The 18,943-nt window shown below is 37.2% G+C and overlaps 1 protein-coding gene across 1 annotated transcript in view; it reads left to right on the top strand.

Annotated features, from left to right (window-relative positions):
• LOC107867996 (AUGMIN subunit 5) overlaps nt 1–14,420 on the top strand; it is a 40,610-nt gene extending 26,190 nt beyond the window's left edge. The window contains exons 8-10 of the mRNA XM_016714530.2: nt 7,811–8,006; nt 8,225–8,360; nt 13,920–14,420. Coding sequence (XP_016570016.1) covers nt 7,811–8,006; nt 8,225–8,360; nt 13,920–14,045 — 458 coding nt within the window. The 3' untranslated portion in view covers nt 14,046–14,420. The remainder of the gene's footprint in view (nt 1–7,810; nt 8,007–8,224; nt 8,361–13,919) is intronic.
• Nucleotides 14,421–18,943: the final 4,523 nt, after the last annotated feature.

Genomic DNA, 18,943 nt, shown 5'->3' on the forward strand with positions numbered 1-18,943 from the left:
GGTACTATAGAGTTCTAAATTTGTTCCTTTTAGTATACTTGGTATATTTACTCGTTGATTATTTACTTTTATTTTGCTTTCTGCTGGTTGTGTATTCTGAAAACACTTATTGCCTCTTTATTTTCCTGTCATATTCCCATTCTTCCCGTCTAGTAGATCTTGATTGGTATTGTAGTTCTTGATTATTTTTATTCTTGATTATTGTGGTTCTGCACTATATTTCCTGAATTGATCTAATGTCTTTTAGCCCCATCTTGTTCGTACTTCCTGTGTTGTAGTTATACTTTATATTAGTTGGTTTAGTATTTGGCTTGCACTTTCTTTAGTGGCTTTGGTGGATGATGGTAGACTAGGTCATCTCATTGGTTGGGATTAGGGTAAAGGTCGAGGTTGGGTTTAGGCTTGGGGTTGGGGTTAGGGTTGAGGGCGAGGGTGGGGGACAAGAGTGGTAGTGGGTTAAGGTAGCTGCTAGGTTGAGAGTAGGGTCTTGGAACATAGGGACTTTACAAGGAAAGTCTATAGAACTAAAGAAGATTCTAAGGAAGAGGAGGATAAATATAGTCTTGTGTCTAGAAGACCAAATGGATAGGTACTAAGGCGCGGGATGTGGACGATTATAAGTTGTGGTACTCAGGAGGTGCGAGGAATAGGAATAAGGTAAGAATCTTAGTAGATGAAGAGCTTAGGAGTAAGTGGAAGAGGTTAGGAGGTTTATCGATAAGATGATGTTGATTAAGTTGGTCATTGGAGGGTCTACTTTGAACATTATTAGTGCATACGCTATGCAAGCGGGCTTGGATTAGGAGGAGGAGAAGAGCTTTTGGGAGGTTTTGGACGAGGCAATGAGAGGTGTGCCTAACACCTAGAAGCTTTTGGGAGGTTTTTGATGGGCACATGGGTCATTATCGAGGAGTTATGATGATGTGCATAGAGGCTTTGGTTTCGGGGAGAGAAATAGAGGTTAAGCTTCTTTTTTGGATTTTGCTCGAGAGTTTGGGTTGATGGTAGCGAGTTTGAGCTTCCCCAAGGAGGAATACTTGGTTACCTTTTGTAGTTCGGTGGCCAAGACTTAGATAGACTTTAGGAAGGGGGATAGTGGTAAGGTTATCATAAGGGAGAATCTTTCGACCCAACACAAATTTTTACTAATGGATTTGTTGGAGGTCAAGAAGAAGAGAAAAAAGAGGTTTGTGGATGATACCCTGGATCAAATAGGGTAGATTGATTATGACTAATGCCTAGGAGATAGGGAAGAAGTTCATGTATATGGGTCCGTAGTTTGGTGGCGAAGACTCAGATAGACTTTAGGAAGGGGGATAGTGGTGTTTGTAAAGACTGTTAAGGTTATCCCAAGTGAGAATTTTTCGACCCAACATAAACTTTTGGTGTTGGATTTTGGAGATCAAGAAGAAGAGGAAAAAAAGGTTTGTGGATGATTGACCTAGGATCAAATATGGTAGCTTGACTATGCCTATTGCCCCAGAGATGCGGAAGAAATTGATGGATATGGAGGCTTGACGTAGTAGCGGGGATGCAGACAGTATGTGGGAGAAGACTGCCATTTGCATTAGGGAAACAATTAGAGAGGTGTTGGGTGTCTCGTGAGGTCGGTTTGGCAAGCGTCGAGGGGACTGGTGGTGGAATAGAGAAGTATAAGGGAAGGTGGAGGAAAAGAAGGGGGGCTTATGAGAATTTAGTGGAACTTATGACCGAGGAGAAGAAACGGATGAATAAGGAGTAGTATGAGATGGTTAGGAAGGAGGCAAAGTTAAGGGTTACAGTTGCTAAAACAACTTTCCAAAGCTTGCACAAAGAATTAAAAGATAAAGACAGAGATAAAGAGTTACACAGGCTAGCCAAGGCGAGGGAGCGAAGAGCTTGTGACCTTTACCGAGTGAAGTGTACATCAAGAGTGAGGATGGCGGAGTATTAGAAGATAAAGACAGAGATAAGGAGTTACACAGGCTAGCCAAGGCGAGGGAGCGAAGAGCTTGTGACCTTTACCAAGTGAAGTGTACATCAAGAGTGAGGATGGCGGAGTATTAGAAGATAAAAACAGAGATAAGGAGTTACACAGGCTAGCCAAGGCGAGGGAGCGAAGAGCTTGTGACCTTTACCAAGTGAAGTGTACATCAAGAGTGCGGATGGCGGAGTATTGGTAGACGAGGTACCCATTAGGAGGAGATGTCATTCATACTTCCATAATCTCTTGAGCGTAGCAGGGGACAAACGCATTGTGCCGGGGACTTGGAGCACTCAGAGAGGCATTACGATTATGGTTATTGTAGACATAAAGGTTGGGGAGGTTAAGAGTGTTATTTGTAGGATGCGTAGGGGTAGAGCAACTGTGCCATATTTGATTTCGGTGAATCTTCAGTAGAGCACAAGCAGGGTAGACATGGAGTGGTTCATCGAGTTGTTTAATGTCATTTTCAGGACGATAAATGTCCGAAGCTTGGAGATGTAGTACAATGATTTCATTGTACAAGAACAAATGTGACATTTAGAATTGCGACAAATATAGTGGTATCAAGTTGTTAAGTCATACTATAAAGATTTAAGAAATGACAGTTGAGTTGAGGTCGAGGAGGATCGTCACTATTTTTGAAAATCAGTTCGGATTTATACTAGGATGGTCGACTACAAAAGCCATTCATCTGGTAGGGAGATTGGTAGAGCAATGTAGGGAAACCAAGGACTTACTCACGGTGTTCACCTATCCAGAGAAGGCTTGAGGGAGATTCTTCGGAGATGCTTGGAGGCCACAGGTGTTCCTGTGGTGTATACTAGATTGATTAAGGAGATGTATGATTGAGCCAAGACTTGTGTAAGAATTGTGGGAGGAAACTTTGAGCACTTTCCTGGATTGATGGGGTTGCACCAGGGATCGATCCTTAGTCGGTTTTTGTTTGCTTTGATGATGGATGTATTGACGCGACAAATTCAAGGTGGGGTGCCAATGTGCCATTATGTATGTTATTTGCTGTTGATGTAGTTTTGATTGACAAGACCGATAGAGGAGTTCATGCTAAGTTGGAGGTTCGGAGAAAAACCCTAGAGTCTAGGGTTTATGTGGTAGTGAAGCTGGATTCTTAGTCCATTCTAAAAAGAGACAATTTCATCTTGGATCTATGATCCAGGGAGATGGAGAGATTGACGAGGATGTCACACACTGTATTGATGCAGGGTGGACAAAATGGAGTCTTGCATTAATCCTGTGTGATAAAAAGGTGCCTCTTAAACTTAAAGTCAAGTTTTATAGAGTGGCGGTTGGACCAACTATGTTGTGTGGGACGGAGTGTTGGCTAGTCAATAATAACTCACATCCAAAAGATAAAGGTGACAGAGATGAGGATGTTGTGATGGATATGTGGGTTTACTACGAGAGAGGACTAGAAATGAGGTTATTCGAGACAATGTGGTAGTAACGTTGGTGGAAGACAAGATGCTAGAAGCGATGTTGAGATGGTTTAGGCATGTGATGAGGAGGCTCGTGGATGCCTCAATGCGAAGGTGTGAGTTTGGGTAGGGATGGACTCAGGCGAGGTAGAGGTAGACCGAAGAAATATTGGAGGGATATGATTAGACATGACATAGAGCAGTTACAACTTACCATAGATAGAACGGTGTGGAGGATGCAAATTAGGGTAGAATATTAGTAGGAAGGAGTGCGTCCTTGCTAGTAGGTAGGAGTGCTTTATTTTGTTATCTGTGCTAGTAGTCAGTTTTGATTATGTCTGTTGTTTTGGGTAGATCGATTGTAGTGTTATTTTGTGGTTGTCTTGTTTTGTAATCGTCTATTATTGTGTTACTACCTATTGTTTCTTGTTCTTATATTATGTCTTTTTTTAGACTTTTTTGTCTTGAGTCGGGGGTCTATCAGAACAACCTTTCTGTCTTACCTATGAGTATGAGGTAGTGGTACAGACTGCATACATTCTACCCTTTCCAAACCCACTTTTTAAGAATATATTGGGTATGTTGTTGTAGCTGTAACTGTGCCGAAATTTGGAAAATAGCTTATTCTTCAATGATCAGATACAATCAATATGCACTTCTCATAATATTTGGATATCTTTAACTTGAGAAAATGACTAAAATGGTCTCTTATGTTTGATACAATTTGGTCCTCTATATTCTCCAAAAATTAACACTTTGTCTTTGTCAAATGTTTACCGAACTTTGTCCGGTAGATTTGAGGAGAGCTGTGAAAAAAAAAAAGGAATAACCGCAAATTCACATTTAGAGTTAATTTTTTAGTTTTTGCTGCTTTGACTTATTTCTAGAGGTTGATGCAACTTTTTGAGGTGTAATTTCTGTTTTTTTTTTTTTTTTAAAGAATCTTTTTAGTGTCTAGTGCAATTTTTTGTGTTGCATATTTTAGGATTTGATGGGACTTTTATGGCGTTTATGGTTACATTTTTTTTCCTCACTATTTTCGTCAAATCTAACAAAACATCAACAAAACAACAACAAACCCAGTTAATTATGGTTAAATATTTTGCGGACATTAAAAGTGTTACTTTTAAAAAACTTAAAAGGCCATAATTTTTTAGTGCATACTTAGAGGACTATTATGATCCTACCATTATACGTACAGGTCCATTTTTATTATTTTCCTCCTAAACTCAAATCTTGAATGAATACAAGTTATAGACCACTGAATTTCCCCACAAATTATGAATTAATTGTGTTCTTTTTGATAAGTGCGGTGTCCAGCCACCTTGCGGGTACCTCCATCAATTACAAGGGGTACTTTTTATCCCCCACCAGTACAATTATCAGCAATTCTATCTACCAAGACATGGATGCGAAAACATCATCCAGAATTTTTTGCCTCCGAGGAAACTTGAAACTTCGTGGTTCTCAACCCATTTCATTAACCACTATAAAAAATGAAAAAATATTAAAGCTTGTGATATTGCTCGTTGCTATGTACATATAAGACTCAAAAAGAAGTTTTTAAACCAGTACCCGCCAAACAAACAGAAAGAAAAAGGAAAGCAAACAGTGACTGAAGCATTTGGCTATCAACTAGAGAGGAACCTTCAACCTGTCTTAATGTTTTCCTTTTCAGTCACCTTAGATATTAGGAGCTAATTGCGTCCCCCTTCCCCCAACCAGCTAAAAGGCCCAATCCAATTATTCCCCATCAGTTCTCATTTCCTTCTTTTCCCCTAATATCTGTCTTCCCCACTTCTTGTGTCTAGAACTGACTGCCTCCCTCCTCCCCTCTCTCTCTCGTGTGTGCACTTGACACGAATAAATTATAGAGGGGCTATGGAGAGGTGCTACTTTGCTTCCTTGCTTTGTAGAGGTATGATAGATCATACTGTACATGTTGTGTTTTTCCGAGTCAGAGAGTGGAAAAAGGTGAAGAATGGACAGAAGCCTAGGCAATTATTTTCTATCGATTTCTGAGGAAATAGTTGAGAATGAACCGCCTTTTGAATTTTCATTGTTGAATGTAGAGAACCAATCAAGAAGCTTATTGATTTTATTGAAGGGAACTAACATGATTAGCTTAGCTAGTGTTCTAGAAGAATACTACTACAAGAACAACAACAAACCTAGTATATTCCCACAAAGTGGGGGTCTGGGGAGGGTGTGTGTATGCGGTCCATACAATTACCTCAGAGGTAAAATAGAGAGGTTGTTTCCAATAAAACCCCGAATCAAAACAAAAACAGTCCAAAAAAGAAATAGTAAAGGAACACGAAACAATAGGTATTAACACACTAGATAATCTATACTATATTAAAAGTGTAAAGGGCCTTAGAAATGTTGTTGAATTTTTTGTCCTTCATTAAAAATTTCTGGTTTAGATAAAATGTCTTTTCACTATTTTCCTAATATTTGCAAAATTGAAAATTAATAAAATATTTATAGTAAAATCTTTCCTTATTAGAAGTCATCATAATTAATGACAACTAATATCTTTTTCATTTGTTTATGAATTCGAAGGTAGTGGTATGAACTGCGTACATCTTACCCTCCTCAGACCCCACTATGTGGGAATACACTGAGTTTTTTGTTGTTGTTGTTGTTGTAGTTGTAGTTTATGAATTCAAAATCAACTAAAGTTGATTTTAATAAGATTGAAAAATCTAGAAATAAATATAGAAGTGTTAGAATAAGAAAAATATACGAAGTACCAAATTTTAAAAGTTTTAAGTAATCAATTTTTTTTTAAAAGATTTAAATTTAAAAATAAGGAAAGATTTTAAATATAGAAAAATAAAGAAATAATTATGCAACAATGAAAGGAGGTATTGCATTACAAACGCAAAAGTGACGATCCATTAACCACTTGAAATTTCTGGTGGTAAAATATATATGTGCTTACAATAAAATATATGTAAAAATAAAACATATGTTATGTTTACAATATTATATTAAAGTGCGAAGGATCTTTGAGAAGTGATTTAAATTTTTTACGTTTCATTAAAAGCCTTCACAATAGACAAAATCATCTAATTTTAAATAATCAAAGATTACACGTGCTAGGCACGTGCGATTAAACTAGTAAAATAAATAAGACTAGCACCAAATAATATGACAAACAATAACACACTTAGAAACAAGACTAGCACTATGACTACTAGCACAAATACCATAACAAAGTCTTACCCATTAGAAAGGATGCATTCCTCCCTACTATCCTTCTACCTTAATTCACATCCTCCACACCTTCCTATCTGGGGTCATGTCCTTGGTAAGATGAAACTGCTCCATATCATGTCTAATTACCTCCTACCAGTATTTCTTAACCTGAATCCATCCCTAGCCAATCTCTCACACCTCCGCACCGGGATGCCCCTCATCACATGCTTGGACCATCTTAACCTCGCTTCCCGCACCTTGACTTTCACCTATCATTTATTCTGTTCACAACAATCTGTAAAGCAAAACATGCATTTGGGATCACGTGGAGGCCTTAAATCAGTAGCGAATAGCATGGGTGTTATTGACTTTTTCCGGTGAATACAACCTCTTTACTTGTTTCCAGTTCTTGGACTTTTAGGCTTTATATTCATTTGGAAGTTAATCTTGTTGATTTGTGTTTTAATGTTAGTGTATAACATAAGGTGGTGTTTTAGATGGAAAAGTGAGTTCAATCGCTGTTAATTGAAGTGCTTAGTCTGCTGACTTGTCTGTTTTGGTTGGAACAGCTATTGGCCAATAGTCTCTGGTGTAGCTAGCATGTTAAAAGGGACTTTAAGATGAATATAGTTTCAATTATAGTTTCCTAATTGGACTAAGGGCCATCTGAGTGTTAGAATTAGTGAAGCGAATTTTGACTTGATCGGATTTCCAGACATATGATCTTCTATCGATGCCCTTAGAAACCATTTGAGACAATATGCAATATAACCCGCTAGTAGAAGAATGAGAGACCAAGAAGGATGATGATTTGCAAAACCTTAAAACAATTAAGGCGATAGGAATCACATTAAACTCATGTAGGTTTATGACAAGCTTATAATTATTCTGTCCCATAAAAGAATCACGAGAGATGACCTAATTCATGATTAATAATTCCGAGTAAATGAACCTATATGAATGAGTCTTGAGATGGATCTAAGTTTGGCATTTCAGTATGCCTTTCTTTAACCCATTTTACTGGATTGAACTCCTTGACACGAACTTACGAAATAAGGTACATAATTCAACCATGACGCTCTTGATTTATTGGTTCAAACATTCTTTATTTTGAAGCTTGGGTCCGCAAACCTCACTGTCTACCTTTCACATTTCATGATGATTGTATGTACATCTTATTTTTTGTCCTTTTAACTTGTGTATTTAGGTTTGGATGCCTCGGATTCTGGCTTAGCAACAGTTTTAGAATCTTTGGGATTTTGTTTGAAGCTTCGTGGTTCTGAAGCTTCCATGTTGGAAGATTTGGAAAAGGCAATCAACTTGGTTCACGCACGGCGAGATCTTGTTGAAAGTGGTCGTGCCTTATTAGATCATGCTAACAAGGCACAAAATGAGTATGAAAGGTGCGACAAATATCAAATATCAATTTTTCCTTTTTTTACCCCTGGGTCAAGTAAGCATGCCTGCTTATTTGCAATGCACAAGTTTCTAATTTTTAGTCAAACCAGAAACTGGGGAACCTTTCCAAAATTAGATTGGACTCTAGTGCGTTGAATATTTTATTGGACATTTTGTTGGACCAATATTTAGAAACATTTTGTCTATTGCTTGTGCTTTGTAGGACGACAAACTACTGCTTAAATCTGGCTGCGGAGCAAGAGAAGACAGTTACTGAGAATTGGCTACAGGAACTGGATGTAGCTATTGGTACTGCTAAACACTGCCTTGATGAGGAATGCAAGTATGTTCGGGGCCTGGTAAGTAAATTTTCGTCGCTGATTATTTGTTCAGCAGTTTGTTCTAGGTAATATCTTACAGGTCTTAGAACTTGGATGGATAAAATAATGGAATTAGACATTTATTTCAGTGTTGGCATGTTCAACCTGTTTAATACTTTGAGATAGACGGTCAATAACCAAGTATGTATTGCATGCTGTCAAGTATTTATCTGGACACAGACGTGAAAGTGTCCAACATGAATGTAGGACATGCCACTAGACTATTTTTTACCAAGTTCATTTTGTAAATTATTTTCTTTGATTTTTATCATTTCATGTCAGCCTAATAAAAATTTTCATATATTCCGATTAACCTCGGGTGATGTTAAGTCGTTGGGGAATTGGTGGAATCCTTATATGGTCTTGGGCAGTCTTTGCCTCATGAGCTAGGATATGATGATGCTGTTATGTTTTTTTTTTTTTTATAAAAAACTTTGTTAGAATTTGAAAGAAGATTGAGGGAGATTGCGGAAAAATTAAAAGAGAATTGAAAGAGTAAACTTGAATTATTCGAATTATATTGAATGATTGATGAACTCTAATAAGTTGAATCAAGTGCAATGAATTGCATAAAGTTGATGTACAATGTTCTATTTATACAAGTAAGAACAAAATAAACAAAAGCCGACTTTAAGAACTCTAAATAAGGTAGAAGTCTGAATAAGCTACAAAATAATAGAGATATACACTCCTAAATAAGATACAAGATATTAGAGATTTATACCGAAGATTTACGTAGTGTGTATAAAAGGAATGAAAATATGTAAGTATTTTTTGAATTTGAGCTGAGACAATATGTTGAGGTGTCTGAAACAAAAGCTGTCCCAAGCTATATACTGCAGCAGAAGTGAGATGAAACAAGTCAATCAATCCTCCAACTTATTTAGGAGTATTTCTCTATATTATTTTGTATCTTATTTAGCCTTCTACCTTATTTAGAATTTTTGAAGTCGTTTAGTATTAGTTTTGAATTAGTTTTTTTTTGTGCTTTTACTTGTATAAATAGGGTATTGTACATCAATTATATTCAATCAATAAAAACAATAAATTGATTCTATTCATTGAACTTGTTCAACTTATTTATGTTTATCAACTATTCAGTATAGTTCAAGTAATTCAAGTTTAATCTTTTAATTCTCTTTTAATTTTTTTTCCAGTTTGGTCACATTCTCTAGTGATGATAGTATCTCCGCTACTGTTACATTCACTTGTTCAATCTTTTTCACACCAGTTTTCTTCATCACGATATTTTGGCAATTTAGGTGACCATTCATATCCTCCAACTTGAGAGGGGATATTAGAATAATGCCGTATTTGTTCATTGAAACAGGTCGATCAACCCTGTCACCAATGAACGAGTACAACATTATTCCAATACCCCCCTCAAGTTGGAGGGCACAGACACCTAATTTGTCCAAATTATTGTGATGAAAAGAACCGGTGAGAAAAAGATTGAACTAGTGAATAGCATGGATATTGTTGCCACTAGAGAATATAATCAAACTGAAAAAAAAATTGAAAAATAGAATTTAATATCAACCATACATATGATATGAGTGAAACAGTTGGTCCAGTGATGACATCAATTAAATTTATTGATGTAAGTTGGTAATAAAAAAAGTTAAAACAATGGTGTCAGATTGATTCTGGATGATGAAGATATTGAAAAAAATTTCACAATGGGTATATAAAATTGAGGATTGCGCCGTTGAAGTAATGGAGTAAAGGTAAAAGATGGTTGATTCGAGAGTGGCACCAAAATAAGGTCCTTTAAAAAAAAAAAGAAATGAGAATATGAATGGTGATTGATGATTTTGATCCTTTTGAAAGAAAATCACCAAGTTTTTTTTGGATAATTTTGTGAAACAATAGTATAGAAAGAGAAACAGGAATTGTGTTGTTTATGGGATGAATTACAACAGCAACAGACCCAGTATATTCCCACAAAGCGAGGTCTGGGGAGGGTAAAATGTACGCAGTCCATACCACTACCTCCGAGGAAGTAGTGAGGCTGTTTCCGATAGACCCTCAGGCTCAAGATAGAGAATAGTATACCAAGGTCGTAATGAGACATGAAACAGGCTGTATAGCATAACAGAAATAAGAGATAACACTAAGTCTCAGAGAAATGGGAAATAAGAGAAATACAAATAATACGGAATATGAAATAAGAACATAGATACACATGTGGTAGTAACATGCACTCACAGGCCTAAAACACCCACCATACCCAAACTCCCTTATCACCTAGGGATTACCTACACACTCACCCTAGCCATCTACCCTAATCCGCGACCTCCACACCTTCATGTCTAGGGTCATGTCCAAGCAGTTCCATGTCATGCCTAATCACCTCCCTCCAGTATTTCTTAGGCCTACCTCTACTCCTCTTGAAGCCATCCAAAGCTAGCCTCTCACACCTCCGAACAGGGGCATTCGTGCCCCTCCTCATCACATGCCCAAACCATCTCAACCTTCCTTCTCGCATCTTGTCCTCCACCGAAGCCACTCTCACCTTCTCCCGGATAATCTCATTCCTAACTTTATCCTCTCTAGTTAGTCCACACATCCAACGCAACATTCTCATTTCTGCCACTTTCAATCTTTGAATATGGAAGTTCTTGACTGGCCAACACTCCGCTCCATACAGCATGGCCGGACGGACTACCACTCTGTAGAATTTGCCTTTAAGCTTAAGACACCTTCTTATCACACAACACTCCCGAGACGAGCCTCTACTTCATCCAACCTGCCTCAATACGTTTAGTGACGTCCTCATCAATCTCGCCATTCCCCTGAATTACAGACCCCAGATACTTAACACTATCCTTCTTTCAAACATCCTGAGAATCCAACACCACCACCACACAGTCCTCCTGACTCGAGTCACTAAACTTGCATGCCAAATACTCCATCTTGGACCTACTCAACCTGAACCCCTTGGATTCAAGAGTTTGCCTCCATACCTCTAATTTCTCATTCACACCCCCCGTCTCATCAATCAACACTACATCATCTGCAAATAACATACACCACGGTACCTCACCTTGAATACTCCGCGTCAACACGTCCATCACTAACGCAAAAAGGAACGGGCTAAGAGTCGATCCCTGATGCAAACCTGTCTCGACCGGAAAATGCCCAAAGTCTCCTCCATCCGTCCTCACCCGAGTCTTTCCTCCATCGTACATGTCCTTAATTACTCTGATGTACACCGGAGCTCTCTCACCTCTAAGCATCTCCAAAGAACCTCCCTAGGGACTTTGTCGTACACCTTCTCCAGATCGATGAACACCATATGCAAATCCCTCTTCCTTTTCCTAAACTGCTCCACCAATCTTCTCACCAGGTGGATTGCCTCTGTCGTCGAGCATTTAGGCATAAAACCAAATTGATTCTTCGAAATGGACACTACCCTCCTCAACCTCCGCTCAACCACCCTCACCCAAATCTTCATAGTGTGGTTCAACAGCTTAATACCCCTAAAGTTATTGCAACTCTGAACGTCACCCTTGTTTTTATATAACGGAATCAACGTACTCCATCTCCAAGATTCAAACATTTTCCCTGTCTTGAAAATGGCGTTGAACAAATCAGTCAACCACCTTAAGCCTACCTCACCAGCATATTTCCAAAATTCCACCGGAATCTCGTCAGGCCCCGTCGCCCTAACTCTCCGCATCTTATGAAAAGCCGCTCTGACCTCCTCTACCATAAAACGTCTACAATAACTGAAATCACGGCTCTCCTCCGAGCTCTCCAACTCCCCTAACACAATGCCTCTGTCCCCCTCCTCATTTAAAAGTCTATGAAAATACTCCTGCCATCTCTTCTTAATGTGCCCATGTTCCACCAAAACTCTACCGTTCTCCCCCTTAATGCACTTCACTTGATCGAGGTCACGCCCCTTCCTCTCTCTAGCCTTAGCAAGCCTATACAACCTATTTTCCCCCCCTTCTCCTCCAACCCCGCGTACAAGCTCTCAAACGCCGCTGTCTTAGCAGTCGTAACAGCTAACTTAACCTTACTCCTTGCAACTTTGTAAGCCTCTCTATTCACCTGCTTCTCCTCTTCATCCTTACTCTCGATCAACTTAACATACACCCCTTTCTTAGTCTCCTCTTCTTCTTAATTTCTTCATTCCACCACCAGGCTCCCTTATGTCGACCTGCCCGACCCCTCGAAACACCCAAAACCTCTCTAGCCGTCTCCCGGATGCAGCTGACCGCCTTATCCCACAAGACATCCACGTACCCCCTACTCTCCCACACCCCTAAACCCGCCACCTCCGCCCCTATCTCCAGCGCACTAACTGGCATCAAGCTACCCCACTTAATTCTAGGCCGCCCTTCTCCAGCCTTACTCTTGCTCTTTCTGATACACAAGTCCATCACCAGCAGCCTGTGCTTATTGTAGGATGAATTGGTGAGTAAAAATGATTAAGATCAGGGATATTTACCAGGACCCCAACAAAAATTCAGATGCCAAAAACATAATGATTCAAAACACAAATTTAAAAAAGAAAAATATCAAAAATTTTAAAAGATGGGATTGTAAAAAGAGAAAATACAACCACAGTGAATGAACCCCAGGTTTAAAAAATTGTAGGGAGAAAGAGATTGATGATGGATGATTTTGATAATTTATGAGATTGGCAAGTGCAATCGTTATGAAAGGACCATATAGGTAGGCTTGTTCGGTACATTGTGAATACTATAAAGATGATTGAATTGGAAGTAGAGTTGTTCCATCTTGAGTAATACCAAAATGATAATGATTGTGATGAGAGAGAGGGTGGCGAGTGCAAGCGCCGTGAACGGACCATGTCAATAGACATTTTCCAAACATTGTGAATTAGAAAGTGGAGAAGTGTTTATATTCACGAAAACACGAAATTAACACAAGATTATACGATGATCGAAACCTTGCTCTGATATCATATTAGAATTTGAAAAAATTTAAAGGAGACTATGGAAAAATTAAAAGAGAATTGAATTACTCGAATTTATTGAATGATTGATGAACATGAATAAGCTGAACAAGTTCAATGAATTGAATCAATTGATTGAATAAAATTGATGTATAATGCCCTATTGATACAAGTAAAAGAACAAAATATACCAAATTCAAAACTAATACTAAACGAACTTCAAGAACTCTAAATACGGTAGAAGTCTAAATAAGGTACATAATAATAGAGAGATACACTTCTAAATAAGGTATGATATACTCCTAAATAAGGTATAGGATATTAGAGATTTATGCTAAAGATTTACCTAGGGTGTATGGAAAGGAATTAAATAATATATAAGTATTTTTTGAATTTAGACCGAAATCAATATGTTGAGGTGGCTGAAACCAGTGACGGCCCAAACTATGTTCTACAGCAGACGAATATACAATGAGATGAAACAAGTCAATCAGCCCAGTCCAATGATCGAATACAACATTATTCCAATAAACTTTCTCACGTACTCTTCTTTGACCTGTTCTGGGAAACTCCTGCTTATGAAACGTGATATTGTGGCATCTTTACAGGTAGATGAATGGTGGGAACAACCAGCATCAACTGTAGTTGACTGGGTTACTGTTGATGGACAAAATGTTGCTGCTTGGTGGAATGATGTGAAACAGCTCAAGGCATTTCATGATCAACTTCGTTGAATCACCTCTTTGGCAGCTGTAACATAATGTATGTAAATTTTCATTTTTCTGGTCGCTAGTTCCTTGCAACTTCATGTTGCTTTTGGTTCTCTCAAGACTGGTATCTTCTAGCAGCAGTAGCAAAGCAGGCCACCTGCAAATCTAGGCCGCAATTGTTGCAATTCAATCTCCACCCTAGACCTGGTCTGTAAGAAAAATTCAGTCAATAATGATGGGGGGTTTGTCTTCCTTTTACATAGTTTCAAGGCTGAAATGTAGGTCGAGTACAATATGTTGTACGTTCCCTATTTTGTACAGATGTTTCTTCCGTCATTTTTTTGGTAACGAGAAAGAAGAGAGAATAGCATGCATTGGTAATCTCAATGACAGTTTCACTATTTGAGCTTCTTTCTGAGCTGTCTGAATGATAAACACAAAAGTCCAGGCATGCTTGGTTTGGATTTTCTTTTTCTCTCCTTTAATGGCTTACCAATTGGCAAATTTTATATAGAATTTGGTAACTAAATGCTTCTTATTATGATATGGCTATGTTTTCGTGGAGAAAAGATTCGAACAGAGATGAACGTCCTATTTTCATATTGCATTATGCATGTTCTTTTTAATATGATTCGCACGTCGCGGGTACCATACTAGATTGATGTAATAGCGGGAAAAAAAAGAAAAATCTCAACGGGTTTTTATTTTATGGAGCTTCATCTCAATAAAATATTATGTTTTGAGCAACTAGTGGTAGGGAAGACATTTGAGCTACTTCGTCACTGGCAAGTAGTGTTTTCAGAAGCTTTTTCGAGGTGGGGCGTACCAGAAAATGCTTCAGGCGCAAATGAAAGACTAGATTCGTAGGGCGTACACTCTAGAATTGGGGCGGAACTCTTGGGTGTGAAAGAGTACATTATGGACATTGAATTTGTTTTCATTGTTTTAGAAGTATTGTTATACAAGTCATACTTCAAGTTGGTGTAATTATACTTATACTTTAAGCCATTTTGCTATTATATTTTTCAGGTTGTAGCAATTTTTTAAAAAATATACAAATAAAGAAAATGTTATAAATGTAATATCATATATAATGAATTCTATTTATGAAAAAGTTAGAAATATGGAAACTTTTGAAACAAAGTTTTTCTCCATAAATATAGTGATTTTCCTTCACCGTAAAATACCCCACGAGAATTTCGCAAGAGAAATAAATAAGTCTAGTTTTTTCTCTTTGTTCTTGTTTTTATTATTTTATATTTCATAACACGTTATCAGCACGAATTAATCTCTGAATTGAAACTCTAATCTCTTAATTAGATTTAGACAAATGCCGTTAGTACGAATTGTGAAATTGACGAAGCTGCTCGAGTTACGTAAGTGGAGCTGCTAAAGGTAAGCATACCATCTATCATTATGAGAAGTGATTTTGTTAATTAAGATGGGTTTAGCGAAAAGAAAATGTTGGTTCCTTCCTGCACGTTATGAAAGTCAATTGTCAATATGTGTTCAAAAGTATGTTTACTTCAAGAATTTCAATAAATTAAATATGTGCTGAGAATTATTTTTTGAAACTTTTCAATATTAAATAATTTTCATGATATAATAGAAAAATTTATACCCAGTGATTCGGGATGTATACTAATTGAGGATAATACATTGACTTATTATATTATTTGGTTACGTTAAGATGGTGGATTCAAGTCCTACAACTTAAAAGGGTAAGACATTGAGTTAGAGTCTTGGTGCACCATGATCATAAGATGTTGGGTTCAATATGCTCCATTCCCTAAAGTGAATGTGGTAGTAGTGACATGATATGTCTGTGTAACGACATGATATTTGATGTAATATATGAAAATTGTGTTTCTTTGTGTTTTGACTATTTTACCCCCCCTCCCCCATAGTAGCATTGTGGTATTTCTCAAGTGTGGGAGTGATTGACATGGTTTCCGATGCATTTTAGTGTTTTTTATGCGTATTGTGATTTTTCGTGGCTTCGAGAGCTTTATTATCGATCTGCGTGGTTATCTTTTGATCTGTGCGATAGATGGCTGAATGGACTGCGCCAGTAAATTTAAAACGTCGATTTTAGGGTGGTAACATGTTTGATTGAATATTACGACTTTTAACTCATTTTGATCATCGATTAAAAAAATTGTGATTTTGAATTGCGGGGGTTAACTCTGTTAAAAAGAAGTTTCTTTCAAAAATTTGATATCTCCATTGAGTCCGGAGCGTCGAATTTAGTGTGATTACATAGTTTGTTTGCATATATCGGACTCTGAACGAATTTCAAGCACCTCATCGAAGTCCATTTTGGACTTAAAAATCTAGTGTACCAGGTTGCTGGAAAAGGGTAAAACTCATTTGAGGAACCTGATTTATGCCTTATTTTCCTGGCAACCTGGTTTGTATAAATAGCCCCCTTTTATTCGACTTTGCTCATCTTTTCATCTTGCCTCTTGAGAGTTAAACCCTAAAATAGTGTGAGTGCTTAAAAGTGAAGCTTGTGGGTGCTTGGTAAGCTAAATTAACATCTATTTCTTGATTCTTTTACGGATTTAAGGTGAGATTTCATACCTTTTTTTACTTTAATTCTTGATTTAATTATTCAAAACCCCCAAAACCTTATTACTTGATTTATCCCCAAATTTCACTCCTTTTTACTTGAATAATGTTTCTAATCCTATAATTACTAGTTTTTCATCAATTTAACATTCAAAAAAACTTTGATTCTTGACTTTAACACGGATTTCAAAGATTTTACCCGATAAAAAAAATAATTTTTCTTTGATTTGAACCTCATTTTTTACTCGATTTGACTTGGGTTTTCAGCTGTAGATTCTTAAAAGTATGGAGAACATGTTCTTGTAATAAAGTTTTGATTTGCCTTTTTTTTTTTGTTAAAATTCATATTAGGGTCCGTTTTGATCCTGAATCAAAAGTAGGAAATATGAGTATCGCTAACTTTGTTTCTACACATATATTCTATATCTATTGATTTTAGTTGATTTCGAGACCGTTTATGAGAAGTAGGCCTTTGTGGCTGAAGTGTTGCGGATTGGTTTCGGCCTTCGAGGTAGGTTATGGCTTAACTATTTCAGATTGAGTTGGGTATTAAATATTGGTACAAAATGCATGTTAAGGGTGGGAACTAATCATAACAAATGACTATTTATGTGTTGTGCCCGTGTGGGAGCCTATATGTGATGAAATTATTGAAATTAAAATATTATGTGATATGTGTGACCGTGCGGGGTCTTATGATGTTGATAGCCTGGAATATATGTGAATAACTGTATTGTATTGTTAGAAATACTTATTCTGGTTCCTTTGGCGCATTGTGATATATACATATATATATACATATACACTCACACATTTATACTGTGTGGGCATATGAATCATGTGGAGAAGTCATGGATAGTGAAAGTAATGAGTGGATATTGGCTCAGTGGTGGTGGAATGGAAATATTATGGATTGGTTATGGAAATATTCATTTTGAATTGTTGTAAACATTGCATCATCATTTTTCATATCATCATACGCATCATTTAACTTGTTTGTTTTATTGCTTTTTATATATGCTTGTTTTTATGTATGCGTACTTGGTTTGTGTCTTATGCTATGTATGTGCTTTGAAAACACTGAAATTTTGAAAAACACTGGAAATACTGAAATTACGAAACACATGAGAAAATACTGAATATTGGTACCGGATATTGGATATTATAAAACTTCTCTAAAGTATTATGCCAGAGAAGACTCGATGACTGTGTGTCAACCTCAAGGATGTGTGCCAAACTTAAGGTTGTGTGCGAAACCTTAGGCTGTGTGCCAATCTTAAGGTTGTGTGCCAACCTCAATGTTGTGTGCCAACCTTATGCATCATCATCACTTTATTGTGTTTATATTGTGCTTGTATTGCCATATTGAATTGTCATCTATCTATTTGTTATATATCTTGACTTGTTATTGTCTAATTATTCTATCTCCCTTTAAATGTACTTGATGATCTTGATTATACATTTCCTCTTTTGTTCTACTAGTATGTGATATTGTGTATGTTTGTATTGCTATCTAGTGTGTTATTGTATCATATATAGATATTATAGAACTGTTAGTGCAAGCAGTGTGGGCTATCGTTATGGAATATTTTCTGATTGCATATGACATGTTCTTAGTATGTATTTTGTTTTTTTTTTTATTTTCTACTTTGCTCGGCCATCCAATGATGCCTACTGAGTACAAGTGGACCATACTCATGCCTATTGTGCCCTTTCGGTGCAGGTCCTAGTTTGCGTGCTCTCCAGCTAGGTTGATTCGGGCGAGATTTGATACTTTCAAGGTAGTGCTTGACCTTTAACCATTCGAATGTATTCTACTACCTTTTTTATAGACTATGTCTTTACTTTCACTTCAGAGACATAATTTTCTTTTGGATTTGGACATCTTATGTATTTTATTTGGATTCGAGTTGTACTAGATACATTCTTATACTATTGGCACTAGGTTTTGGGAGTTATGGCTACATATATTGATTTTATTCTTTTCTCTTTTACCATATCTATGTGGTTCGACTTTATTCTAAAAGCCTTACTTAGGGTATTTCTGTCTTTTTTCTTTGTGGATCAGTTTGGGTGATAGACTTACTTGTCAAGGTTCGCCGCAACAAGTGTCGTCACGACCCTCGTATTTTTGGATCGTGATAAATTGATATCATAGTAGCCAGGTTTCATTGGTCTCAATGGTGTATGGACGAAATGTCGAATAGAGTCTTACGGATTGATATGTAGATGTCTGTATCTATCTTCGAGGGGCTATAGGATGTCTTTAGGAAACATCCTTCATTTTATTCGTTATTTTGCATTGTTCTTTCATACCTTGTGTTCTAAGTTATATTTCACTTCTTTCTGCA

This window comes from Capsicum annuum, chromosome 4 (assembly GCF_002878395.1).
Source record: "Capsicum annuum cultivar UCD-10X-F1 chromosome 4, UCD10Xv1.1, whole genome shotgun sequence".
Taxonomy (NCBI): Eukaryota; Viridiplantae; Streptophyta; class Magnoliopsida; order Solanales; family Solanaceae; genus Capsicum; species Capsicum annuum.